At 41.9% G+C, this 18,102-nt stretch overlaps 7 protein-coding genes across 11 annotated transcripts in view; 4 read left to right on the top strand and 3 right to left on the bottom strand.

The window, feature by feature from the left end:
* mTTF (mitochondrial transcription termination factor) overlaps positions 1-603 on the bottom strand; it is a 29,784-nt gene extending 29,181 nt beyond the window's left edge. For 2 of the 4 annotated variants that reach the window (XM_032433119.2, XM_070209326.1), the window contains exon 1: positions 45-603. In XM_032433119.2, the coding sequence (XP_032289010.1) occupies positions 45-498 (454 nt within the window). In that variant the 5' untranslated portion in view covers positions 499-603. The remainder of the gene's footprint in view (positions 1-44) is intronic. The other 2 variants (XM_002057488.4, XM_032433120.2) reach the window with 1 other exon arrangement.
* The window catches only part of Rab14 (RAS oncogene family member Rab14), a 67,076-nt gene extending 52,167 nt beyond the window's left edge, over positions 1-14,909 (top strand). The window contains exons 1-5 of one of the 2 annotated variants that reach the window (XM_002057493.4): positions 10,058-10,392; positions 13,529-13,642; positions 14,028-14,208; positions 14,272-14,454; positions 14,516-14,909. In XM_002057493.4, the coding sequence (XP_002057529.2) occupies positions 13,537-13,642; positions 14,028-14,208; positions 14,272-14,454; positions 14,516-14,693 (648 nt within the window). In that variant the 5' untranslated portion in view covers positions 10,058-10,392; positions 13,529-13,536 and the 3' untranslated portion in view covers positions 14,694-14,909. Of the gene's footprint in view, positions 1-10,057; positions 10,393-13,528; positions 13,643-14,027; positions 14,209-14,271; positions 14,455-14,515 lie in introns of those variants that run through there. The other variant, XM_070209327.1, reaches the window with a different exon arrangement.
* On the top strand, positions 605-2,413 carry LOC6634158 (uncharacterized). Its single transcript, XM_002057489.4, has 2 exons — positions 605-1,748; positions 1,818-2,413. The coding sequence occupies exons 1-2, from the start codon at positions 756-758 to the stop codon at positions 2,274-2,276; spliced, it is 1,452 nt and encodes a 483-aa protein (XP_002057525.1). The 5' UTR covers positions 605-755; the 3' UTR covers positions 2,277-2,413.
* On the bottom strand, positions 2,522-5,941 carry l(2)34Fc (lethal (2) 34Fc). The gene is made up of 3 exons (XM_002057490.4): positions 5,835-5,941; positions 3,014-3,327; positions 2,522-2,948 (listed from the first exon to the last, which is right to left on the bottom strand). Exons 2-3 carry the CDS (start codon positions 3,320-3,322, stop codon positions 2,778-2,780), a joined length of 480 nt encoding a protein of 159 aa, XP_002057526.2. The 5' UTR covers positions 3,323-3,327; positions 5,835-5,941; the 3' UTR covers positions 2,522-2,777.
* LOC6634160 (uncharacterized) lies at positions 6,771-7,493 on the top strand. Its single transcript, XM_002057491.4, has 2 exons — positions 6,771-7,032; positions 7,091-7,493. Exons 1-2 carry the CDS (start codon positions 6,849-6,851, stop codon positions 7,423-7,425), a joined length of 519 nt encoding a protein of 172 aa, XP_002057527.2. The 5' UTR covers positions 6,771-6,848; the 3' UTR covers positions 7,426-7,493.
* Positions 7,410-9,976, bottom strand: l(2)34Fd (lethal (2) 34Fd). Its single transcript, XM_002057492.4, has 4 exons — positions 9,820-9,976; positions 9,362-9,763; positions 8,579-9,300; positions 7,410-8,521 (listed from the first exon to the last, which is right to left on the bottom strand). Exons 1-4 carry the CDS (start codon positions 9,883-9,885, stop codon positions 7,537-7,539), a joined length of 2,175 nt encoding a protein of 724 aa, XP_002057528.1. The 5' UTR covers positions 9,886-9,976; the 3' UTR covers positions 7,410-7,536.
* A 744-nt stretch (positions 14,910-15,653) lies between the features above and the next one.
* Positions 15,654-18,070, top strand: Pgant35A (polypeptide N-acetylgalactosaminyltransferase 35A). Its single transcript, XM_002057494.4, has one exon. It carries the CDS (start codon positions 15,743-15,745, stop codon positions 17,663-17,665), a length of 1,923 nt encoding a protein of 640 aa, XP_002057530.2. The 5' UTR covers positions 15,654-15,742; the 3' UTR covers positions 17,666-18,070.
* Positions 18,071-18,102: the final 32 nt, after the last annotated feature.

The raw sequence follows: 18,102 nt of genomic DNA, 5'->3' as shown, positions 1-18,102 counted from the left end.
CTAAACATTTCGACAACAGCATTGATGTTTTAATGAGCACTTACTCAGATCTAAGACCAGCAGCCAGGGATATTCCAAGAAACTGTGCTTGCTGACGCCCTCTAGCATTAGCGTGTCCAGCGTTTCAGTTAGGCAGCGATTGCGATAGCTGCGCTGCACTTGCTCATCGTTCACAATACGCTTCACTTGATCTTCCGTGAGGCGAAAGCGTTCCCGTAGTGCTGCACTTAAGATACCCAGGCGACTGCCTGATTCCACCTCCGCACGATACGGCACATACTCATTGTCCGCCTCGCTGGACGGGGGCGTGACATGGCTACTAAGCCTGGCCGTTGCCGTAGCCAACACTGGCTGCTTGTTTTTCGAGCGACTCTCGCATTCGTATTGTGTAAAGAGTGCACGGCGTGCAGTTGTTGATCTATTTAGCAGGCGTGCTGCTTGAGTGTGGCGCTGCAGATTGAGCGTGCATTCAAAGCTGCGCACTAGGTTGCGCAACATTATACGTTTGAGCGCTCAATTTGTGTTGTAATATAATAAACTTAAACTTAACAATTTGTACGCGCTGAAAAACTTTACCAAACAGCTGTTTAATGCACAGCGTTGCCACTAAATGTGCCGGCGTGCCAATTGTTCTCTAGCTGCGCGGTCTGGCAAGGCGGGCCCATGCATAACAGCCCTGGCACAGCATATTTATGGAACCTTGCGCGCAAAGCTGAGACAATATTTAAATTTGAGTTGCATTTGTGGCCATTAATATGTCAGCCATAAATATTGATCAAGTGCAATATGTATCTCCGCTGCAGTGCTATATTTGTGCTATAAATAAAGCAAGCGACTTGCAAAACCATCAACAGCTGTTCCTGCAACAACCACAACAACACGCGACCGATGCAGATGCCAACAAGCAGCTTGCGCCCACAGCGTGTGACACGCCCAACATTATCTGCAGAGGCTGCAAAATGCAACGATACTGCAGCCTGCAGCATCTGGTCGAGGATCAAGCACATCGTGACTTTTGTCGAGTGCTCATTGAGCTGCAAAAGTCACAAAACATTGCACATCCCCTGCTTCTAGCCGGCCCGCTCTTGGGCCGCGCCCAACTACAGCAGGCCACAGCTCAACTTATGCTGGCGGTCCGCGTCAAGCTGCGGCGTCTACTGACGCGTCGCGAATGCGAACTTATTGGCTATCCCGGCTATTGTGTAGTCTGCTATCGCCTGGAGCCGCTGACAGCTTGCGTGGGCTGCTCGGGCGTCGCCTATTGCTCCGCGGAGCATCGTCGCTTGGATTGCTGCAATCACACGCCGGCCGTGTGCCGGACCTTGGCATTCTACTATTCACCCTACCGACTGTTGTCCAGTCAACTGGACATTGTGCAGCTGAAGCAACGCAGTGACTTGAAGCGCAGCCATTTGGTGGAAACGTTTTACGCTGCCACAGAAATTCGCATTGATAGCCAGCCTTGGCGCTCCTTGGAGCAGTATGAACGGTTTGCCGCTTGCTCCTCGTTCAGTGGCATTGCCAGCGTCTGCCTGGCGCTTACTAATATATCCTTTGTCGCCGCACCTCATGAGATTCTCAGCGTTTATGTGGTGGGCGCCCAGGAGCTGCATCGGAGCTACTTTCAACTGATGCACCTCAAGTTCTTCTTTCTGCAATACCCAGATGTCTGCCAGCTGGAAGTCTACCTCATTGGGCACAAGCTGCAACCCCAAACTGGCGAGGAGGTGCTCACATTTATGCAAGGGGTGAGCAGATTTAATTTAGATATATATCTATATATTATGCTAATTTGAATGATTTATATATGACCGCAGGGCTGCCAACGCAAAGTTGTCCTGTGCACATTTCCAAAAACTTTCGAGCGCTTCGTCAAAACACATAGAGTAGATCCCGTGCTGATTATAATATATAATCCCGATTTCGCGGCAATGGACACGCTGACAGAAGGTATCGTGGAACGGAAGTATCCGCATGCAGTGCAGCCATCGGAGCAGGATGACTATAGCTGGCATGGCTGCCTCTTGGAGACTCTCCACACCTATGGAGTGCCTATTTGTTTTACCTCACCCACTAAGCTGCAGGCGCGTTCGGATCTCAATTGTGTTAATGCGCTGGCCAAAGTTCATAAAATTGCCATTGAACGTGTCTACAATTGCACAGAGAATCCATATCGCGAGATATTACCTCAGCACAATCCCTGTCCCGATGACGATGAAACCGTTATTTATGCAAATAACTATTTGGAAGTTGTTTTTACAAGCATTCAATGTTAAAACCTATTACATTACAGAAAATTGTGCTGTTAAGTAACAGTACTACATAATGTTAGCAGAACAGAGGGGCAGATGTTACACGGCTCAATAGACCTAAATACTAGTCCTAAATCTTTAACAGACCCTTTATGACGTACAAGAGCTAAAAGTATTCGTTTTAACTTGTACATATTCATTAGTTTTTCCTATATATATATATATATATATATATATATATAATAAGTAATGTTAAAAAAGTTGTTTTTGTTTTTATTTTCATATTTGACTTTATTGCGCAAAAAATACTGTTTTCCAACACTGGCATATGATCAACTAACCGTTACAAACAAGTTCAAACATGTACATAAATCATGAGATATGTATCACAAAAATTCCATTAGCCTTCAAATGGACGAAACAAACATACATACATACATACATATGTATAAAAAGAAAGCACACGCACATTTAGAAAATCAAAAAGTGTTAAAAGCAATCTGACAAATATTGAAAACCATTGATTTACTCCACATCAATGTCCTTGGTGACACGGCCCACCCAATAAACGAAGCCAGTCTGCACGACAGTTGCCATGAACTTGACATTACCCTTGTAGCCTGCTGGTGGAATCCAGTCGAAGGTGACACCGCTCAGCGGACTGCCCTTGGTGGCCTTCAGATGGGTGAGCGTGTCCTGTAAATCATAAATGTTCCAGTCAGTGCTTGAATTTATCTTTATTATATTGCTGTACGCCTCACCTGTGGTCCGGAGCAGTCCAATGTCTGCGAGTGGGCCGTGTCCACAACCTTAAATTGACCCACAACACGGTTCTGGCCATCGCGAGCCTGAATTATGAAGCCCAAGAACTCATCGCCGCCCAGAGTTAATGTCAGCTTCTGATCGCCACGCACATGAGAGGGGCCGGAGAAACTATATGGCGGCTTCCTGGTCTGCAGCTCAGCACCGTGCTGGGGCGTCAGGTCCCGACAGGCAGCCTTTGGCGCGCCCTCAGAGTAGGCATTGACGCTAACAGCCAAGCAGGCGGCAAGCAAGAGCAAACGGAACATATTGTCTGTAAGTTGGGGAGTAAATTTAAAGAATTGTTCAGCATTAATAGAGACTTTAAGAAGCATTTGTCTGTCTGTTAAAGTTAACAATATGTAGTACTGTTACTTAACATCACAATGTTATCCACGGCTGCATTGATACAGACAATAGAATTGGCATCTGCCCCTCTGTTAATGCTAACATTATGCAGAACAGTTACTTTACATCACAATGTTATGCACTGCTGCTTAGCGTAAAGAATTGTTCAGCATTGATACAGACATTAGAATAAGCATCTGTCCCTCTGTTAATGTTAACATTATGTAGTACTGCTACTTTACATCACAATGTTATGCACTGCTGCTTATCGTAAAGAAAAGTTTAGCCTTGATACAGACATTAACAGAAGCATCTGTCTGTCTGTTAAAGTTAACAATATGCGGTACTGCTACCAAAATGTTATGCACTGATGCTTATCGTAAAGAATTGTTTAGCCTTGATACAGACATTAGAATAAGCATCTGCCCCTCTGTTAATGCTAACATTATGCAGTACTGCTACTTAACAGTGCAATGTTATGCACTTCTGCTTATTGTAAAGAAATGTTTAGCCTGATACAGACATTAACAGAAGCATCTGTCCGTCTGTTAAAGTTAACAATATGCGGTACTGCTACTAAAATGTTATGCACTGATGCTTATCGTAAAGAATTGTTTAGCCTTGATACAGACATTAGAATAAGCATCTGCCCCTCTGTTAATGCTAACATTATGCAGTACTGCTACTTAACAGTTCAATGTTATGCACTTCTGCTTATTGTAAAGAAATGTTTAGCCTGATACAGACATTAACAGAAGCATCTGTCTGTCTGTTAAAGTTAACAATATGCGGTACTGCTACTAAAATGTTATGCACTGATGCTTATCGTAAAGAATTGTTTAGCCTTGATACAGACATTAGAATAAGCATCTGCCCCTCTGTTAATGCTAACATTATGCAGTACTGCTACTTAACAGTGCAATGTTATGCACTGCTGCTTATCGTTTTTAAATAGCCGTTAAATATCTGCTTTAATTTGTATCTAATTGCATGCACGCTTGTTTTTCACTAATTAATTAATTAACATTTGCACTGCTGTGCGACTGTTTTTTTTTTTCTCCAATGCGCTGCCCTTGGCCAGCTTGTCCAGCTACCTGTATAATATTTTATCTACATATTGCATTTTTAATTTATGTATGAATTGAAAACCAGAATCCGCCTATGCACTTTGCCGACGACAAGTTTTTATTATTTTGATGCAGCTTCTACAGCTGGCTCTTAGCCTTGAATAATTGAAGCCGTTCCCAAATGATATTTGGCTATCTTAAAGCCGAGTTCAACTGACCAAAGACCATCTTAAGACTTCAAAATTCAGCACGCGTCGCCCATAAATCGTTTCGAAGAATTACTTTTCGATATATATGTATATATGTATATATATACAATGTATAACAAAATAATTATCAACTTGGTCGGGTTGCATTTGCATGCTGATTAAAAAAGCTTTAGAAAAAAAGAAAAAAAAAAAACAGACAACTGGTTTTTGGAGCTATACGAATTTCGATAAAACAAAAAAAAAAAAAAATAAATAAAATAAATAATACATAAAAACGAAACCCGTTTTCAGTACATTTCCATTTCCATTACCTTTATCTGATCATTTAGCTACGTTCGGGACAACAAAATCAAATAATTTATTTGCTTCGTGAGTGGGAAATGTTTCAATTGCGCTAAACATTTCCTGAAGCTTTAATTCAAGTTCAAGGCAAACGATATTAGATATGTTTCATTAGTTTCCTATCGCACCACGATCTGTTTTCAAGCCAAGCTCTTCTCACGCCGACGCAGTCGAGCATCGAAGACCTTGTCGTTGCCCAAAGACCCAAACACAAAAAAAAAAAAAACCAAGTGTCAAGCCAGTTTGAGCCCAGCCTCAAGTCTGAGATTTATATAGCCATATTCATATGCAAGCATATATATCTTGTTATATGTTAAAGTTCAGCATTGGACACAAGTTGTCGTCGGCGTTTTGTCTAGCAACATGAAATCAATGTTTTTCTTGTTATTTTTTTTTTTGTTTTTGTTTTTTGGCTTTAGGCCTTTGGGCAAACCGGTTGGTTTATTTGTTTAAATGAAACATCGACGTTTTCTGACGTCTGCCTGGCGCAATAACAGCAATTATTCGAGTTGAGTTCATTGAAGCTTGAAGCTCGAGTACAACTATAATATTGGAATTATGGTAATCTGGACGCAAAATATAAATGCGAAAAACTGGCAAAATTTATTTAATATTATAATTATATGCAATTAGTATATTCAGTATGCCTAGCTTTGTATTCGTTGTGAAACTTATTTATTCAAGTTGATTCCTTTTCTCAAGTCTGTTTTTGTGAATATTGAACTTTGAGCCGCAGTCCTAGCGTTATTATTAAAATAATATTTTTATGACACTGCACGTTTGCTTAGTTGAAGTTTGGTTAAACCGTTACCTACCGCTTAAAGACAAAACCACACGGCACAAAAGAAAAACTTGAAATGAGCTGAAAATTCTACAACAGCCGCCTATTTATACCAGCAAGATAATATTAAAGCCAACTACAAGCCGGTCCACTTAAACTATAATAAACAATAGCTTTGTGGACCGGTCAGCGGCGAGCTTTGGCCAAAAGCTAAGCGCCCAAAAGCTCTGAGGCTGAAACGCCATTTCAATGAGAACTTTTTTGCCTCGGCTCATTTCAGGAATACCGAAGCATGTCCGCCCGACTAGCATGGCTCATACGTGTTGTGCTTAGCTAAACGCTGACTAATGCTTTGATCTAAATAAACAACAAATGCCAAACAATTAGCGACATACATTTTTTTTTGTTATTTATTTTTTTTTTTGTATTTCTCAATATAAATTCGCTAATAAATGTCAAAGCGTTTAATTGGAAAGTTAAATAGAAAACCTATGAGACTCTTAGGTGCGAAAATGCATTCATGTAAAGTTTAGCGCTCCTTAAAATAGGCCAATATTGGATTGGTTCGTAGAGCTGTCCAATAAAATTATTATTGATTTTCAATATTTGCCATTTGTTTATTTTTATAGGTTCCCAATAATAGGCTATCCCCAATATAAAGCTAAGTTGCTGTATAACAGGCTTTTATAGAGAAATTGCACATCTGATATACTTGTGTAAGGGTATTAGGTCTTCGTTAACTCCAAGACAAATGCTGTTGCTGTGTGCTTTAAAGCTCCCAATTTTAACGGCATCTTCACATTTGTTTGCATTACCCGTTTTTAGATAGCGGGCTTTTGCTGCGTTGCATAAACTTTCAAGGATCTGGCGGCTCTCCAGTGTTGCCACATAATTGCGTTTTTCTGTCATTTTAAACAGTTTGATTGGCGAAAAGGTATTACAAATAATTCTAGCTTCTCAAACGTCAAATAGGAATTGCGAAAGCAAATCTTAGCAGTCCTTGCTTAGACACGTTAAATGTTTATTAATATTTAACTGAATCCAAAATATGGGAGCAGAGCAATCAGCCTTGCTGGTCTGCACACAAACTGGGAAACCGGAAAGGCCTCTGAGGCTGCAAAATGCCGAACAATTTTTTCAACTGTATTTCGATAAAATGCCAGAACCCAAAACAGGACCAGTAACAGAAGCGCTGCTCCATTTGATAATGCATGCGCCACAGCAGAGCTTGGGTAGGTTGTTCAGCAAGCTACAAAAATTCCCATTAAATCAAATACAATTCATCTGTAGAATCCAGAGAGCAGCAGGCCAGCTGGGCCAGTCAACAAGAGCCAGATTCGGGTTATGAAAACGACGAGCTAGAAACGGAAGAAACGAGTGAGGAGGAACAGGATATTGATATGGTATCGGAGGAAGAAATTATCGACCAATTATCCGATAGTGATATGAGCATAGAATCCAGTTCAACTATATATAATATGCGAAATAACGATGACAGCGATTTTGAGCTGATCCCACTGGAATTTGTTGATCTACAGCCCATAGATCTGCTCAATATTGATGATCCTCAGCTGGAATTTGAGCAGGAGTTTATAATACGTGTTGCCGATTTGAATGAAGAATGAACAAATCCGTTTTTTTTTTCTTTTGGGCTAGTTACAGTTAATAGTTTTCTAAAGATGTTTTTTTTTTTTACATAAATTAAAACTTTATGTACAAGCACTGTCCACGAAATTCTACTTAAAATTAACCTTTTTCAATCTTAGGGATTTAATATTCCTCACAATGCCTCTGCGTTCCTCGCGATGCTTTTTCAACTCCGCTTCGCGTTTCTTTGCCATATGCTGGTTCTTCTTTTCTCTATTCACCTCGAAGGTCATTTGACGATTGCCCAGGGAGCGACCCACATTGGTCACTTGTCCTTCCAGGCTGGCCATGACGCGCACACGATCCTGTAGACTGGCCTGTTTGATGCGTTGCTCCGCCTCGCTGTTGCCATGGCTATTGTCCAGCGGCGTTAGCTTGAATGGCGCGCGACTGCTGGATGTGTTGTTGTAATTGCCATTTGCCAGTGGCGCCGCATAATCATCCGGACCATCCGGTTCCTCATCCTCGTTCTCTGCTTGCTGATCTGCTTCTTCCTCGTCATCACGTTGACGCTTGACCTGTTTGTAGGCCTGCTTCATTTCTTTGACATACTCACGCCTATCCTCATCATCTGAGGAGGCTTCATCGCCGCTGCTCGCCTCGCTATCACCATCGCTCTTCTCGAAGCCAAACAGATCCTCATCGTTATCGCTGTCCTCGTGCGCCTGCGCCTCCTCTGCGTGCAGCTCAGAGACGCGTGCAACCTCAATGCGCTGTTTAATCGCCTTTGCCTTAGATTTGTCCAGGCGATTGAGCACTGGTGCAAGCAGACGATACTCCTCGGCCTCCTTGTTGACAGCAAAGTCACTGTTCTCGAACATCGCCTTGAAACGTGTATCTTGCAGCAAACTGGGCATATTGCGTTGCTTGGCGCTATTTGAGGGATTCGCCTGCTCGTCCATAATTTTAAGTGCCAGCTCCTTGTTAACTTTGGGTAGTTTGGATTCAATTTGCAAACGCGACTTGCGCTCGCTCTCAATTTCCTGCCGGACTTTCTCTTTACGGAAGCGATCAAAGGCAAACGGTTCCACCACAGCCTTTGCCTTATTGTACAGCCGCACATCCATAAAGTAGCTGGTTAAGAAGATTGCATTTAAAAGGAGTTGATAATAGATAAAACCAATGACTCACCCATGCATGTAGCCCTTGAGCAGATTGCTGCCTATGAGATGCTCCAGGCCCAGTTCGGCGAGTTCCTTTTGTGTAATAAATTGATAATCATCATAGACGTTCTCCACAACCTCCGATTCAATCTCCTCAGTAAGATTATCCAAGAAGCTGCACCAGCGCGGCGCTGGGCCCATGGCCGGCACATAGTACGTCAACATTTTGACATCCTCTTGGGCCAAAAAGAACATGCCCGTATCGGGTATGGTGCAAAAGTCATTAAAAGACGATGTGGACTCCACATAGGCGATCTGCTTGCCGGTCTGCTCATCCCATAGCTTAAGCGTGGCTTCATCTAAACTGTAGACAGCATTCTGTGCCGGATTGAATGCCAGTCGCTTGATGGGCACCTTGTTTAGATGATCTTTGATAAGCAGCGGCTGGCGAGAGCGTATATCGTACAGCAGCACATGTCCCGAGCCAGTGCCAACGGCCATTTGTAGACCATTGCGATATTTGAGTGCTGTGACAGAGGGGAACACTTTGACGTCAGGCAGTTTAATGGCCACATCTAAGGTTGCGCAACGCTGTTTCATGCGTGGATCCCAGGCCTCAACTGTGCCCTCTTTGCTGCCCACCGTAAGCAGCTGATGCTCAGGATTTACCTCGCACGCGTTCAAACAACTCGCGTCCGATTCATACGGCTGCAGAAACTGGCCACGCTCCAAATTAAGGCGATAAATATCCTGGCGATGAGAAATATTTAGCTCGAATTGATTGATTGTCTAAGTGCTTCAGTATACTCACCCTGCCCACGCCCACAATGTACATATCACAGCTGGGCTTATGATACTTCATGTCACGGCCAAAGCGTGGAATGCGAAGCCTGTAGTGTCGTCCGTGTGCCGCATGGATTTCCACGTACCGATCGCATTGCAGGAACACCATTTTGCTGTAATCATCGCTTATCACCTCAAACGTGGTCACCTCCGAGTCGAAGCAGCGCTCAAATTTGATGGACAGATTGGAGACCTCAAAGCATTTAACACGTGGCTTATATGTGCCTGTCGCCAGTATATACTGCTGATCCGGGCTCATCCGTATGCTGGTACAGACGCCGGGCATTTCAAAGTCTTGTATTAGCTCAATCTGGCGCCGGGAATCCGCCTTCTTCTTCAGCTGTGAGCGCTTGCGGCGATCGGTGAGCCACTTAATTGAACAAACATTAATTGCCTGCCGTGTCCAATTAATAAACTATTACTTACATCTGGCACCGATTTGCCGGCGCTCAGGTTATAAATTTTCACATCGTTGACTTCGTTGACAAACATTACTGCATTTTAATAGCAAAAATCGTGCATAAACAAAATAAAACACGTGCGGTATAACAGTGCTGTGCAGCAAGATAACTGGATAATTTTACAGCACTGGCAGCAAGTGCTGCGCACAGCTGTTAATTTGATTACCATATATATATATATACCAAAAACCAGTGTGGCAACACCGCGCAACTCGTCGCTAGATTTGCAAACAAGAAAACGCAAAAGAAATTTGCTGCTTGCTGCCAACAGTTTTTATCTTTGCTATTTAAAGTTATTAATTTCGGTGTTTTATATATTCCCGCATATTTATGCTTATTGTGCTGCACATGTAATAGGCACATAATTGTGCTGTAATCGCATTTGCTTAACTGAAAATATAAACAAATACAGAAGCGTTACACACACACACAAAGAAGCACCCAGCAATATAAACCCCCCCGCGAGGCCCGTGCTCGTTGTTGCCGCCCTACATTCCTGTTCCCTAGCAGAAACCAAAATACAGAAAAAATAAAAACGGTGAGTAATACGTTATTTTGTTGCTGTTAAGCCAATTATATAGTGCTGCCGATTTGGTTGCGTCCCAAACTATGTCTTATAATGTACGTAACGTGTGGGTGGGTCGTCGAAGGGAGGGAGGGATGCAAAGACAACTTTCCCTTGTACTATATAAAATACTCGCTAGGTTGTTTTTGTTGTCGATTTTGTTGTAGGGCAGCACAGTTTCCCTCCCTCCCCCCCTTGCACTCATGCCCTTGTAATTGATATTAGGTCTCTCTGCCTTGGTCGACTCCCCTCAATTGTTGTTTTTGTCGTTCTCTACTGCCCGGGCGCGCCTTGTGTTTATTTTATCAAATAACGGTGCTTTAGCATGCCACAGGGAATATTCACACACACACACGCACATGCATATATTAATTATTTTTTGCGATAAATTTAAAACTCATTATCAACGTCTTTTATGCACAACAGACATTTTAAGCTTCAATGTTTTTTTTTTGTCCCTGAGTCAACTAGAACAAGCTGCGATTTCCTAAGCGCTGCAACCGCTTTCATTCATTGTTCTGTGATTGACTCGTGATAAGGGGGAAGCCGTAATCTATACAATACGTACAATAATTTATTGTTTGTTTAATAGGCATACAACACATAGCTACTAGAATTATGCAGAATTTTACTGCAAGCAATACAATATAGCAATATATATAATACAATATGCTACTAAATACACTCAGAACAAAAGCTACGAGAATTATGCAGAATTTAACTCCAATTTAGCAAAGTAAGAGGGTCTAGTCGGGAGCTCCCGACTAAGGGATACCCTAAACCCTCTTCTTCCATCATCGAATGCATATATATATTCTATTTTAGAAGCATTATGTCAAGTTTGGTGACTCTAGCTCTTATTATTTACCAAAATTCCCCATATCGATATTGATTTTTATCGATTGCTTGGAAACGGAGTGAGTTATCGATTATCGGAAACAAATTCGATCTGCGCAGGCACTAGGAGCACCTACATCTAAAATTTCTCTAGCTCTTATAGGATCTGAGATCCTTGCGTTCATACATACGGACGGACGGACAGACAGACGGACGGACAGACAGACAGAGGGACATGGCTAGATCGACTTGGCTATTGATGCTGATCAAGAATATATATACTTTACGGGGTCGGAGATGCTTCCTTTTGCCTGTTACATACATTTGGATTTTGCACAAACACAATATACCCCTATACCCATTTTTAATGGGTTCAGGGTATAAAAACTATTCTCGCCAATCTGTTTGTATTTGTTTAAAGTGCAAAATAATTATTTGCAGTGAATTTTTCAAAATAAAATGTCGCCTTTTTGGGTTAGTCAAAGCTCAATCAGGATTGTTTTAACTACGTTTTGTCAAGTTTCAGACATTGTTTAATTCCTTCTATACTTATTTTAAGAACATGCCAATTGAAATTCATTAGTTTTGTCCTAAATCTATACTGAACCCGACAATATTTGAGCACACATATTATAAAAGTAATAAATTATTCTTTGAATAATAATAATTTTGCCATTGTTATATACGCTTTATTCGTGCCATAATAAGTATTCTATGTATATTACGTGACACATGTAATGTAATGTATTTTCCATTGAGTCTTGTGTTTGATTACGATTAATATAAAACAGCGAATCAAGTCAAATAAATTTATTTAAAATAGCCTTTGCTAACAAATTCGATTCGGTTTCGACTGTTAGTCCTATATATATCTCTATATATCTCTATATATATATAAAACTGTCCTGACTGACTTATTGATGATCAACGCACAGCCCAAGCCGTAAGAGCTCGGATGCTGAAATTTTCACTGTAGTTAACTCATATGATGAAGGTTCAAGTTAAGACGGGGTATGGAAGCATGGAAAATTCGCGAAAAACGTTTGTATGTTGTATGAAACTTTTTTGTTTACCATCCAATGGGCCTCAAACTCAATTTCAAAGTTCTTTGTACAAATTCATTTGAGGGGTGTTTCACACTTTTCCAAAAACATATTCTTGGTGGAAATGGGGGTCAAAGATTTGATGGATAACGTTTTGCGCTCAAATTCATTTTCAAGGAGCTATATGAAAAATTATTTGAGACATGTTTCACATTTTTCGCAGAATTAAAGCATCCTTGGTAGAAATGCGATTCTTAGATTTTTTGGTGCAGTTTTAAGTATTGTCCGATTTAGCTCAAACTTTTTTTCAGAGCTCTACAAAAGAACTTAATGAATACGTGTTTTAACGATTTGGTAAATTCCACCCGCAACAGTTGTAAATTGGCAGATAACGTTTCTCCGATTTGTTTCAAACTCATTTTGAAAACTTTTTGAGAATATATATTTTATATGTGCCACGGGCAAGGCCGGGCTATACCCGCTAGTATTTATCATATATGCGCTAACTTATCGGGGAAAAAGTTGATAAAACTGGTTTCCCAGCTAAGAAACTGATTTGATTTCATCTGACATTTGGCTTACCAGAATCGCAGTACTGCAATGTTTATTTAATATCCCTCCGATGACTATGCTTTTTTTTGAACACATTCCAAATTTTGATAGCTCGCCATTTTTACCTTTGATATTTTTGGTATTGTTCAGTGCCTGTTATTTGATAGGCACGCGGGGAGCGTTGTTTTGCGACTATGTGAAAAACTTGAAAAGGGGGTTAAGACCCAAATGCGAGACAACTCTTTAAATAAAACAGCTCGGTTTTAGCTCAGTCAATAAACAAACTGGACGGCTGTTTAAACATGAGGCACAAGACTCACAATTGGGGCCAGGCCCAGACCACGCTGGCGACGTGCCACAAAAGGCATCCAGAAGTGAAGCGACGCTGAAACGAATTAATGCAGCGTTACAAATGCTTGATAAGCACAGGTCGCGACACCACACTCAAGTTGTGCCCTCCACATATGCATATAAATGCAGCCAATGTTAACTGTCTTGAGTGGTTCGCCAAAGAGGCAGCAAAATGGATGTGAAACGGCACAAAATGCGGAGTGTTGTTAACAAACTCTACGAACGCATTGATTATCTGATAGAGAAATGTGCGAGTTACCTAATTGAGGAAACCTTGCTCTGAGCACATATTAAAAAAAAAAATTATGCTTAACATCAATCCACAGGTCCCAATATGACTGCAGCACCCTATAACTACAACTATATTTTTAAGTACATCATAATTGGTGACATGGGCGTAGGCAAATCCTGTCTGCTGCATCAGTTTACCGAGAAGAAATGTAAGTACTACTACTATGTATTTATCTATATATAAATAAAAGTGAATCTGACTGATTGCCTGACTGATTGATGAGTTTTTCAAACACTCCCACAAGAGTGAAAATCAATTATCCATATTTTTTGGGATTTTTCCGATCCATTTTAAAGATATTTAAAAAAAATTCATTAAAGACAGAGGACCGCAAAATAAAGTATAAATAAATTGGATGTACAAAATAGAATATACATGCATTCCTATATTCTTCTTCCCTTTTGAAAGGAAATGAAATAATATATATTTGGAATACACTGCTTTGTAATAGATATTCCGTTTCGAATACCTGTTTCACACGCTTTTGGCTTGTTGTTTCTTAAACGTACCACTAAACATATTTTAATCCACAGTTATGGCCAACTGTCCGCACACAATTGGCGTGGAGTTTGGTACACGGATCATTGAGGTTGATGACAAGAAAATCAAACTACAAATTTGGGATACGGCCGGTCAGGAGCGCTTTCGTGCTGTGACACGTTCGTATTATCGCGGTGCTGCTGGTGCTTTAATGGTTTACGACATAACCAGGCGGTAAGTCACCTCAATGATCCGCAAGTAAATGTATTACTAAAATAAACCAAACAATGTTCGCAGCTCCACATATAATCATTTGAGCAGCTGGCTCACCGATACGCGCAATCTCACAAATCCCAGCACTGTGATCTTTCTCATTGGCAATAAATCCGATTTGGAGAGCACACGCGAGGTAACATACGAAGAGGCTAAGGAATTCGCCGATGAGAATGGTCTCATGTTTTTGGAAGCCAGCGCCATGACGTAAATATTCAGATATATAACAAAAATATCTTATTCTTAGATGCATTTCTAATTAATTTAGTGGTCAAAATGTGGAGGAGGCCTTTCTTGAAACGGCACGCAAGATCTATCAAAATATACAGGAGGGTCGCCTGGATTTAAATGCATCCGAATCGGGTGTGCAGCATCGACCCTCGCAACCGTCACGTCCATCTCTCAGCAGCGAGGCAACGCATGCCAAGGATCAGTGCTCGTGTTAAATGTATTAACTTTATTTACACACATAGTTATAAACAATCGAAATTTAATATTTAGTGCAACTCATAATCATATTGATTTCTTATCTATCTAAAACCAACACGTAAACAAATATGCAATGATAATGAAAACAAAAAATACATATGTATGTAGTTAAATGATTGGATTAAGTCGTGAAAAAGTGTGAACAAACAACCAAAATATATAAACGTCCCCGACATTTAGATATCTGTGTAATATCTAGTAAGCTATTGATAGAAAATTAAATAGCTAAATTCAACTGTTGCATTACATCTCATTAATCGTTGCAAAAGCTATGAAACTGTTTTGATATTTAGAAAAGAAAATTATGCAAATGTTGGAATGTCTCTTATTTCAATATACTTTCTACATTGAACATTTTACACATATTTTTTTTGTTCTAAATACAAAAATTTGTTAGAAATAATATGTATATATTATAATATGAATTTGTAACTCCTTTATGCTCATTTTGTTGAATGTTGTGTATTGTAAACGTGCATAATTGGGCGAGCAATGTTATATGAATATTAAAGACGTATTTAACACAAAATGCTATAGGTAATAAACAAAAAATATTTATAAAACCCAAGAAAAGTACGTATTCCAAATTAAAAGACTAACGAGTGCGCGCTTAGGCTCTGGTTACAGTGCGCACATACAAACATGTGGCAACGCTGTCAAAGCTGTTAACAACCAAGGCTTTCAACATGATTAAATTAAAATAGCGTTTGTACACCAAGAGATTCCAAAATAAAGACGGCCTAATATTTGTGAATCTTATATATATATGCACAAAACCATAGGCAATAACGTAGAAAGGTTAGTAACCAGTTATAGCCATCCAATCAAAAACCAACGAATGCGCTCTCACGAGCTGGTGCACGCACGGATGGCAACGCTCGATATCGATAGCCGAACTATCGATATCAAGTATGCAAATTAATTGAATTTAATTAAGGCAGCGCTGGTAATGCAAGATTTGTGTTGACGACATGGCACAAATTCCGGTTTTTTTGGCCTCGCTGTGATGAAATCTGCGCTAATCGTTAAGCATACGACAGCTAAACAACATATGATGCAAATTAAGCGTCTGCTATGCAAATCCTGCACCCTCGGCACGCTGCTCATTGCGGGCGTGTGGATGCTGGCGCTGTTGGCCTACATGCACCATCTGCGTAGTTCCATTCCGGCGGCTGGCTGGCGCTTCAATAACTCTGCAACGCCCCGTGCGGAGTTAAGCTATCAGGCACAGGTAACCGTTGGGTGTTCGCCCACCTCGCTTAACACCACGCACGCTGCGTCAGCGGGGGCGGCGGCGCAGGATCAGTTCGAGCTGCTGGGCGTGGTGCGCAACAAGCAGGACAAGTACATACGCGACATTGGCTACAAACATCATGCGTTCAATGCACTTGTATCGAATAACATTGGTCTCTACCGGGATATACCCGATACACGGCACAAGGTGTGCAAGCGCGAGGAGCCATTGGAGCCGGAACAGCTGCCACAGGCGTCGGTTATTATGTGCTTCTACAATGAACACAAAATGACGCTGATGCGCTCCATTAAAACGGTGCTGGAGCGTACGCCGGGCCATCTGCTAAAGGAGATCATTCTGGTGGACGACAACAGCGATTTGCCGGAGCTGGAATTTCATCTGTTGGCGGATCTGCACGCTCGACTCAAGTACGACAATCTGCGCTATGTGCGCAATGAGCGCCGCGAGGGTCTGATACGCTCCCGCGTTATTGGTGCACGCGATGCCAACGGCGATGTTTTGGTTTTTCTGGACTCGCACATCGAGGTGAATCGCCAATGGCTGGAGCCACTTCTGCGCCTGGTCCACGCTGAGAATGCGACGCTGGCGGTGCCCGTGATCGATCTCATCAATGCGGACACATTTGAGTACACTCCCAGTCCGCTGGTTCGCGGCGGCTTTAACTGGGGACTGCACTTTCGCTGGGAAAATCTGCCCGAGGGCACGCTCAAGGTGCCCGAGGATTTCAAGGGTCCCTTTCGATCGCCCACCATGGCGGGCGGACTGTTCGCGGTGAGTCGCTTGTATTTCCAGCACATTGGCGAATACGACATGGCCATGGATATCTGGGGCGGCGAGAACATTGAGATCTCGTTTCGCGTCTGGCAATGCGGCGGCGCCATTAAGATTGTGCCCTGCTCTCGTGTTGGTCACATATTCCGGAAGCGACGTCCCTATACGGCGCCCGATGGCGCCAATACCATGTTGAAAAATTCGCTGCGTTTGGCCCATGTCTGGATGGACAAGTACAAGGATTACTATTTGAAGCATGAGAAGGTGCCGAAGGATTATGACTTTGGTGACATCAGCGCGCGGCTGCAGCTGCGCGAGCGTTTGCATTGCAAGGACTTCGACTGGTATCTGAAGCATGTCTATCCGGAGCTGCGTGTGCCCGGCGACGAGTCCAAGAAGCCAGCTGTGGCGCCTGTATTTCAGCCCTGGCATTCGCGCAAACGCAACTACCTGGACTCGTTCCAGCTGCGCCTGTCCGGGACACAGCTGTGCGCCGCTGTGGTGGCGCCCAAGGTGAAGGGCTTCTGGAAGAAAGGCAGCTCGTTGACTCTGCAAAACTGTCGAACGCGTGCTGCCAACCAGATGTGGTACGAGACGGAAAAATCGGAGATCATACTGGACAAGCTGCTGTGCCTTGAGGCGGCAGCGGATACGCTGGTCATAATCAACAAATGCCACGAAATGCTGGGCGATCAGCAGTGGCGACACACGCGCAATGCCAACAGTCCCGTCTACAACATGGCCAAAGGCACCTGTCTGCGTGCCGATGCTGCCAAGGAAGGCGCCACCATCAGCCTGGATCTGTGCTCCAAGGCGGACGGCGTGGGCGGCGCCTGGGATATTGTGCTGCTAAAGCAGGAGCAGCAGCAGCAGCAGCAGCCAAAGCCCGACAAGCAGCTGTGAACGGCGCAGTCGGTCCGTCATGCAATAATTAGACTGAAGTTAGTCTCTAAGTATAAGCTGTTTTTTTGTCAATGCTGTATTAAGTTTCGAATAGTCAGTATTTTTGCACAAAAGTATATTTTTAACAATCAATGACAATGGTGAATGCTACAATTCAAGAAAAATCAAATCCATTAATTTAAAAGTATTCATATGCTAACGTACGATCGAAATGTTTTGTAGAAAGTCATTAAAAATCACGATTCGATTAAAATGTCTCAAATATATTTATGTAGATATCTATAAGTTCAAAATATATTTATATATATACATCTGTTAAATCAAAACGTAAGGAAGCAATGTAATTAATATAACTTTAATTATCAATATTCAGTAATAATAAAGCGTTCATAATTTATTTAAAAATTTTCGAATTTATAAAACATGAAAATAGAAAT

Source organism: Drosophila virilis, chromosome 4, assembly GCF_030788295.1.
Source record: "Drosophila virilis strain 15010-1051.87 chromosome 4, Dvir_AGI_RSII-ME, whole genome shotgun sequence".
NCBI classification, from domain to species: Eukaryota; Metazoa; Arthropoda; class Insecta; order Diptera; family Drosophilidae; genus Drosophila; species Drosophila virilis.
This window is presented reverse-complemented; position numbering and strand designations above follow the sequence as displayed.